The sequence below is a fragment of the Delphinus delphis genome, chromosome 11 (assembly GCF_949987515.2).
Source record: "Delphinus delphis chromosome 11, mDelDel1.2, whole genome shotgun sequence".
NCBI lineage: Eukaryota > Metazoa > Chordata > Mammalia > Artiodactyla > Delphinidae > Delphinus > Delphinus delphis.
The window spans coordinates 50,826,869-50,835,938 of record NC_082693.1 but is presented as its reverse complement, the minus strand read 5'-3'; the positions used below and the strand labels follow the sequence as shown (position 1 = coordinate 50,835,938).

The 9,070-nt window shown below is 45.0% G+C and overlaps 1 protein-coding gene across 1 annotated transcript in view; it reads right to left on the bottom strand.

Annotated features, from left to right (window-relative positions):
• Nucleotides 1-2,695: 2,695 nt before the first annotated feature.
• The window catches only part of RASSF3 (Ras association domain family member 3), a 73,376-nt gene continuing 67,001 nt past the window's right edge, over nt 2,696-9,070 (bottom strand). The window contains exons 4-5 of the mRNA XM_060025158.1: nt 8,398-8,507; nt 2,696-5,363 (exon numbers count right to left, since the gene is read on the bottom strand). Coding sequence (XP_059881141.1) covers nt 5,214-5,363; nt 8,398-8,507 — 260 coding nt within the window. The 3' untranslated portion in view covers nt 2,696-5,213. The remainder of the gene's footprint in view (nt 5,364-8,397; nt 8,508-9,070) is intronic.

The window sequence follows — 9,070 nt, the reverse complement described above, 5'->3', positions numbered from 1 at the left end:
CAGAAACTAACACAACATTGTAAAGCAACTATACTCCAATTAAAAAACAAACTAACCCTGCAGATGGAGTTAATACATCTTACCTCACAGTTATTTAACCTGCCCACTCCTTTCCACCACCAACCCCCCCCCGCCCCACTTCTCCCCCCATCCTTATACAAAGCTGCTTACTTAATTTAGCACTTAATTAAGCAAGTAGTGATTCACACCAGACAGGTGTATACTTTCAAGGCTTTGAATAGTTTCCCATGTTTCTTTGGAGAGGACCATCCTTGATGAGGGAATAAAACTCCAGCGTTTGTAAGTATTTGGTGGCTCCTGGGAACTGTGACTTCTCCCTGAAGCTATTATTCTGGTGGTTCCAGGGAATTATTTTACTAATTACAGTGAGAACACGGGGTTTGGTTACCTGCTCTGTCAGTTTCTTGCACGCAACAGAACCTGTAAACAAAAACACAGGTAGGCATCTCCTTCTACCTAACTTAGTATAATCACTTAAATGGAATCCTAAATGAACAGCAACAACAAAAGGATAGAGCACTCTGACATCAAGCCACAAACCCCAACTGTGCCTAAAGAGGCCTGCTTTCAGATGAACTGCCCATTCGAGGCATCCTAATGGGCCCTTCACAGGTAGTTTTACTGAAAAACTCGGTAGAGCTTATAGGAAAAGCCGGTGGACAGGCAGGGCGGCTCTGCCACTCACTCCCAGAGGGACCGCGGGCAAGTTGCTGGACCTCAATGCGTTTGTTTCCTCATCTGTAAAATGGGGATGTTGACAATAAATACCTATCTCATGGGAGAGAAAATGAGTTAATACATATTAAAGCTTTTCAGAATAATGCCTGGCACATGGTAAACACTGTGTTTGAACTTGCTATTATAGTACAGAAGGTCCCAACTTAATGATGGTTTGACTTACAGTTTTTCGACTTTACGATGATGTGAAAGTGATACGCATTCAATAGAAAATGTACTTGGATCTTTTTTTAAAAATTTATTTATTTTTACTTTTGGCTGCGTTAGGTCTTTGTTGCTGCGCGCGGGCTTTTCTCTAGTTGCGGCGAGCGGGGGCTACTCTTCATTGCAGTGCGCGGGCTTCTCATTGGGTGGCTTCTCTTGTTGTAGAGCACGGGCTCTAGGCGCGCAGGCTTCAGTAGTTGTGGCACTCGGGCTCAGCAGTTGTGGCTCACGGGCTCTAGAGCGCAGGCTCAGTAGTTGTGGTGCACAGGCTTAGTTGCTCCGTGGCATGTGGGATCTTCCCAGACCAGGGCTTGAACCTGTGTCCCCTACATTGGCAGGCGGATTCTTAACCACTGCGCCACCAGAGAAGCACCTGTACTTGGATTCTGAATTGTGATCTTTTCCCGGGCTAGTGACATTTTTTGTTTACGAGGGTAAACACCAATATACTTAGAACCATTCTGTACCCAGACAACCATCCTGTTTTTCACTTTCAGGACAGTATTCAGCACATTACATGAGATATTCAACACTTTATTCTAATAAAATAGGCTTTGTGTCAGATGATTTTGCCCGACTGTAGGCTAATGTATGTGTTCTGGGCAGGTTTAAGGTAAGCTAGGCAGAACGATGACGTTCGGTAGGTCAGGTGGATGGAATGCACTTTTGACTTACGATATTTCCAACTTACAGTGGGTTTATTAGAACATAACCCCACTGTAGATTAATGAAGATCTGTATAGAGACTCTCCCCCTTCTTTCAAAAACACAAAACTCGTGATCAGGATCACCTGACAGAGTCCCAAAACAGTGTACAATTCTTGAGAACTAATTTTGCAACGTAAGAATATTCATTTAAACTATTATCAACAGGTAACAAGTTCCTAGGGCAGGAAGCTAACTCCCTTTAAGGGATAAAAATTCCAAGACACTCCCACTGCACCTTGGGTAGTAACCCAGGCCAAACTTCCAAACTAGATTCTTCTGGCTATTTTGGTGAAAAAGATCTATACTGAGCCATCATTTCTATCATAATATTTTCACTTACAAAGCAGCTATGGTACTTGAAATGTTTTCCTCCTTACCGATTCACCAGTGCCTCTAGGGGGCAGTGCAGTAGTAAGAACACTTGCACCTTCTGGGCGCAGTGCAGTAGTAAAAACAAACACTTGCACCTGCTTCGCCAGTGCCTCTAGAGAGCAGTGCAGTAGTAAGAACACTTGCCTCCAGCAGGCTTGGAAGCCTAAGAGGAGAAGCAGCTGTGCACCCATCCCATGTGAGACAGTCACACTGACCCCAAAAAAGATACTTTAATGTTGAAAGTGGTCTATTTTAAGGGTAGGAGGCCTCTGGGCAGGAATGGGTGGTGAAGGAAGAGGCTAAGAAAGAGACAATGTTCTATTTTGGTAGTGGTCACAGGGCAGCCACTTTATAATAATTTCTAACCTATTCACATGCTTTATAAACTTGTAAATATATGTATATTTTCACAAAACAATTGTTTTAGGAATGTGTTGTATGGGCAGACACTCACCTCTGGTTATTCGCCCCAGAGGATAAGGCAAAGGAAAAAATGACATTTGGGAGAACAAATGTGTCCCATTCAAACCTAGTGAAAGTTGGCATATTCCAGCCCGTGTCCCCAAGTATTTACAAAAGCAGCTCTTCCCCACCCCTGTGAGCTTCCTTTTACCTGGCGTATAACCATAAATAAAAACACACAAACATCAACTAACAACGTCAACTTTTAATAATGGAAACGATTTGCCATACCAGAAACAATTTTAGGGAAGAAAACTCTTCCCCATAAAAATAAGCTCATCAAAATTATAAATATTATAATTTTTTTACTTCTGCGATTTAAAATGCTCCCCTGCAACACTACCGCTTCATTTAACCTCGTTCCTGTACCATCACATATTGAAGAGAAAACAGTATTACAGCAAAGCTTAGATAGTTTAATTTAACATAAGAGTTTGTACAATGATTTTTAAAAATCTTTGGCCTCAGTGGCCTCTTACACATTAAAAATGCTGCCGCAGTCACCAGTGTTTGGGAGAGACCGTCGGTCTTCAAGAACCATGAACCGACAGAATTTCAACACAGTCTAAGTTTTCCAAATTGCAACTTGTAGTGCACATGACAGTGAGCAAGGTCCTGGATAATACAGACGAGGATGCCTAATTTAGACAATCTACTTCAAGTAAAAAAAAAAAAAATTTTCACAGATACCCATCAGCTACTACTTTAAGGTTCTAACAGTGTCTTCATCTGAGAAACAAAGGCTTCACAAAATATGAACTTACTGGGATGGGTAATTAAAAGACCAGGTGGTCGATAACAGTATACTCACACCCAAGCCATCATCTGAATAGTAAAACCATTATGAAAATCATGAAGGCGTTCCCTGAACAATGAAGGCAGAAGCGTTGGATGACAATGTCACTAAAACCTCACTGATGCGCTGAAAAGAACTTACATGCAAAATTAAACAAGATGTGCTATACATATTTTATAGCTATTTCTACTTTTTTTTTCTTTCCAACTTTCCTTAAAAATCTTAGGAAGATATGATTGTCTCAGTACGCGTGTGGCACAGCAGAAGCGACACTTAGATCTGCCTCCAGCAAGACAGGTGTTCTCTGCAGAGTCAGAAGAGCCACCAGGAAGAGAACAGAAATGCAATAAAAAAGGCACAGTTCACTAAGAGGCAAAGAACTGAAGCACCTTGGAATTTCAAAAAGAATCCATTAGGTGTCACCGAAGTGTCAACAATTCCTTGGGAATTTATAAACAAACAATATCTAGACTAAAAATAGACTGGCACAGTACACCTTTCCTGTTGTTTTCAGATTAACTGCTGCATGAAATGAGGTTATTAACCTGCTTTAAGGAAGGCTCTTATTGCACATGCATTTCTTTGGTTTGCAGGAACATGCACTTCTGTTAAAATGTTTCCATAAAGAACCCCCCCTCCTGTGTGGTCCGCCGCCTTACAGCCAGGTCACCCTTTGGAACTGAGGGTCTGACTGTCCTGGGTCTTTAATCCATACCCCTGTTCTACATTATGTAAGATCGCACTTCTATTGATAAGACAAAGGGAGAAGGGAAAGCAGGGAGGAGAGGGTAGGAGGAAGAAGGGAGGGAAAGACAAAAGGGAAACCGAGGGAGCGGAGGGAGTGACATTCACAAGTATACTGGGAGCGCCTCACCTGACAAATGCCCCGGATGCTAACAATCTGGGCGAGTGCCTCCTCCCCAAACTCCTTTTCCACTTTGAAAAGGACCTCGGGGGGAAAACTGTCACTTCGCAGGAGTCATAGCAGATGCTCACTGCCCCATCGGCCCAGAGAAGCTGCACCAATCAGACCTTCCACTCCGGGAAGGAAGGCAGAATGGGCGCTGGTCCACCGAGAGGGCGGCTCTGTCCCTGTTTGAAAGGTTCGCCTGCCTTCTCGGTCAGCTGCACTTAGTCCCTCCTTCTGGTCCAGCTCCTACTTTCTTTGGTTCTGCTCCCACGTTTTACCCACTCATATTGTCAAGCAACATGACAAGGGATTTCACGTCTCTAAACTGAAAGCTTTTAACTCGTCTACAAGCAAATTCACCTTCTCCTCTACCATCTACTTGCCCAAAACACCTCCCATCAGGGCTCCCCACTTCCACCCCACCTTCTTCCAAACTTGCTCTTTACTTTCTTTGTCAGACTCCTCCAAAATCCTTCACCAATTCCTCAGAGTTCCTAGCTTCCTGTGCCCTTCAATTCATGTGGACCGTTGCCTGTGACATTTGAAAGAAAAAACAAACCGTAACAGGTAGTTTCAACATGACAAGTATTCAGATCGATTCCTCGTTAAGCTTTTAAAAAATCATTTGCACAACCTTAAGCTTAACATCATCATCACATAATTAAAATAACTAAAACAAAATAAGAGAAAAGGGAAAAAAACCCCAGAGTCCATGCTTCAAAACACTCTAGAATGCTCCAGATGAGACTACAGGTTCACAGCTTGCCAAGAGGTAACACCGCAGTGCCTTAACAGAACAAGCTTGCAGAATCCCTTACAGAGGATGCCCAAGGTGCAGGATGCTGCTGCGTGACCGGTTTGGGGAACTAGATCTAGAGATTTTTAAAGGGGAAAGGCCCTAGCATCATGGGGCAAGAAAACCGCCCTCCGACAAGAGACACACTGGCTGCTGGTTTGCACGCAGGTCCCGCACTGTCCCCAAGGGGCAGGGAGCCCCACACTTTACCCGGGTTTCCAGGCCTCGCTGAGGGCTTCTTCCAGCTTGTGTCTGTAGGCCGCGTAGCGCTCCTTCAGGTTCTGTAGCTGCTCATCTTCTTCCTTATCCAAGATCCGCAAGAAATTCTGTAGCTCTGGCAGGCTGAAGGCTTCCCACTGTGAGAGAACACAAATATGAAAAAATGCCAGGTGTTTAATTCAGCATCAAGACTTAGGAATGCGGACGCCAGCGCAGGGAGGTGTGGCTGCCCTCCCCTCCCAACGCACACTGCCCAGCACTGCCCGGCCCTCTCGGGAGTCCTGGTGGACAAGAGCCGAGCCTCCCGACCAGATCTCCACGCCGTCCACTCCCTGCTTGGTTCACTCCCATCGCCCTCTGCTCCCCTCCTTCCAGCCTCCTCCAAAAGGGCTCTAAGACCAAAGTCCTCCTGTAGACACTCTGACCCCCAGAGGCATGAGAGATAACTCCACACTCCTTCCACCTTCCCTCTACGGGGAGCCCTCATTGTCACTGCCTTCCTTCCCAGCTCCCACGATCAATCTCACCACCTCCTAGGCAGCTCTCCCTAGTGCTGTCCACCGCCATCTTGTCCTCCATCCCTGGGACAGCCTCCCAGCTCCACCAAACAGCCAGCCTGAATATGAATACTCTCTGTAAAATGCCAATCTAAGCATCACCCTCCCCTGCTTGGAATCATTCAATGGCTTCCCTTGGTTGTTTCTGCTGAGTCTGAAAGACCCTCCCCTCCCCAGCCACATCTCTCTCACTGTGCCCCTCACTCATTACCTGACATGGCTTTGCACATGCTCTCCCTTCCTCCACTTCGCCTGGCGAACTCCTTCTCAACCTTCAAGTCCCAGCTTAAATGCCACTTTCTCTAGGAAGCCTGCCATGATTTCCTCCCCTTCTCTCCCAGCCAGGATTAAGTCTATTAGAGGCTCTCGCTGATCTCTGGTAGCCTTGAACACAACCTGATCACAAAAGATCTAAAAATTATTATAATTATTTGCTTAGTATCTCTCTCACCTACACTGCAGCTATTGTACTTCTCACTATTTGGGCTTTGTCTTTGGCCCTTGAGTTTCTGAGTTCTCTTTCTCTAATAGCAGCTGGTACTTAGCAGGCACAAAATAAATGTTTGTCGGGTTTTTCTTTAAAATTTTTTTAAATTTAAGCAGTGAGTATCAAGAAGGGTATATGGTTTCACCTGGGAGGGTTTTTTTTATTTTTCAACCTACACGTCCTCCCCACCCAAAAGGAGGTCCTGGGCTGAGAATCACTGTCTGGGCCAGGAGCAACTTCTGATGGGGGATTCCCAGGGTTATGGGGTAGGGAAAAGACGAGATAACCAAATACAGGTGCAGAGAGAGGAGACAGAATAAAACCACCAAGTGGGCCAATGAGAGAAGGCTCTCAGAGATTGAGTGTGAGCTAGTTATTAAAGAAAATGAGAAGTGAAGCAGGAGAGCAAAACTTTCTACATTAGAATATTCTGTTAATTTAAAAATTAACATCTTATTTTTCACATAAATTCTTCAAAGTAAAGACATTATAAAATATCATCTCCCTCCCACTCCCTGACAGCTATGGAAAGTTTCTTCCCTCAAGTCAGTTAACCTTGAAAACCTGAGAATCAGAACACAATACAGAAGTCAGAACAGCAGTCCGGAGCATTAGAACACAGTGTAAAGTGAATTTCAAAACTAAGCCAAGCGCTTCCCTGGTGGCCCAGTGGTTGAGAGTCCGCCTGCCGAATCAGGGGACGCGGGTTCGTGCCCCGGTCCGGGAAGATCCCACATGCCGCGGAGCGGCTGGGCCCGTGAGCCATGGCCGCTGAGCCTGCGCTCCGCAACGGGACAGGCCACAGCAGTGAGAGGCCCGCGTACCGCAAAAAAAAAAAAAAAAAAAAAAAAAAACTAAGCCAACATAATTCCCTCCCAGACAATGTAGCTCCAACTGCACTAAACTATGTGCAACACTTAGAAACCAGCACCAAGAAAGATAAGACGCTGACAAGACTATGCTGATGCGTCTGGCTTGGGCTTGCAGAGCAAAGGCTGCTACGTGCCAAACTCAGAAGCCAAAGTTTAGACTTCTGCACCCAGCTCTCTCCCCAAAATGAGAGTGGATTTTTAAAATTTCAAAACATGAGAATCAAAAGAAGCTTCCAAAATGTCCAAACTCATTGTCTTCCTAAAACTTCCTAGTTAAGTTCCAATTTACACTGACATATAAACATACTCTTTACTAAGCGTGTTTACATACATTTCTAATTTGCGACTCAAAACCAACTTTTCAAGTCTTTAGTCCCACTTTACAGATTTTAAAACTGAGGACTGAAAAGATCAGAACATTTACCCAAGGTCGTGCTCCTAATCTAACAAGAGGAACGGTAGGAAGCAGAGTCTTGGTTTCCTAACTTTTAACCTAGAAACTCTATTCTCGCTGCATTACAAAATGTTCTACACGGACAATTCATGCCATTCAATTCACGCCATTTCCGAGTCCAGACAAAAGGCTGAGACCCAGAGCTTGAGAGATCTCCTCAAGTGACACCTGATCTAGGACAGTCTGAAGTGCTCTTTCCTTCAACTGAGTTGACCTAAATACAATCCTCCCTGAAGAGAAAATGGCAAATGATGCATGTAGAAACATAATTTCTTAATCATCTGGGCAAAGAGGAAAGAAAGATTCTAGAAAGTTAAATGTCTTTTGTAATAAAGAGATGGCGGTTCCTTTTACTTCCCTTTAGAGCCAAGGAGCCTGGGGGCTTTGGTTAGCAGCAAACATATGGAGAGTGTCGACTTTCAAAGCTCAGCTGGATTAGAGTAATTTGGAGGTAGAGGGGTGAAAATGACTCTCTGGGTGGAGATCAAGTTAAAAAAAAATTTATTTCCTCCCACCTCTGAAAATCACAGACCAACATAATGAGTGTTATAAAAGAATTATCTTGTAGGCTAACTTTGGGTTCATTTCTGACAACTCAAACACACACAGGAAGGCACCCTCCCTCCACAAGACAACCTCTCCTCCCATGACCGGCAGACAGACACACAGGCACACACGTTCCCTCTCCCCTCCGCCTCCCCCATCCCGTCCTCCTCTGCAATGGCAAAGTCACTAGAGCAGAGCAATAAGACAGGGCCAGTTGGTCTGCAGAGTCCAAAGCAAGAAGGAACAATCACTTACCTCTCCAAATTCATGTTCACGGAGAACAAAACTGAGTGTGTCTGTCCTGGGCCCTGCTACCAAACGCAGAAAGAGTGGATGTTCCCGGTCTGAGAGCTTGCAGGCGTAGACTGGTAAGGAACAAGCGCCATGTCACAGACAGAGCACAACATCATTCCCCAGACCAGCACCCCTCACCACCCTGTGCCCAGACCAAGGCAACAGTGTTATTACCCTGGCTACCAAGGCACCATCCTCCTGATCTTGTTACCAATAAATAGCCCACAGTGGAATGAATTCTATACTATTTCCATTCTATCTGCATAATAGAAACTGTGCCTTGATTAAAAAGGAAACCATTCTCAAGAATGAATTTAAATGAGTATCGCTCCTCAAATGGGCTTATGATTAATTCTGCTCCTCCTTTTAGAAAGCAAAATAGGGCTTCCCTGGTGGCGCAGTGGTTGGGGGTCTGCCTGCCAATGCAGGGGACACGGGTTCGTGCCCTGGTCCGGGAAGATCCCACATGACGCGGAGCGGCTGGGCCCGTGAGCCATGGCCGCTGAGCCTGCGCTCTGCAACGGGAGAGGCCCCAACAGTGAGAGGCCCGCGTACCGCAAAAAAAAAAAAAAAAAAAAAAAAGCAAAATAAACTTAAAAAAAGGATCTGCACACCCCTTTAAAAACAATAAAAA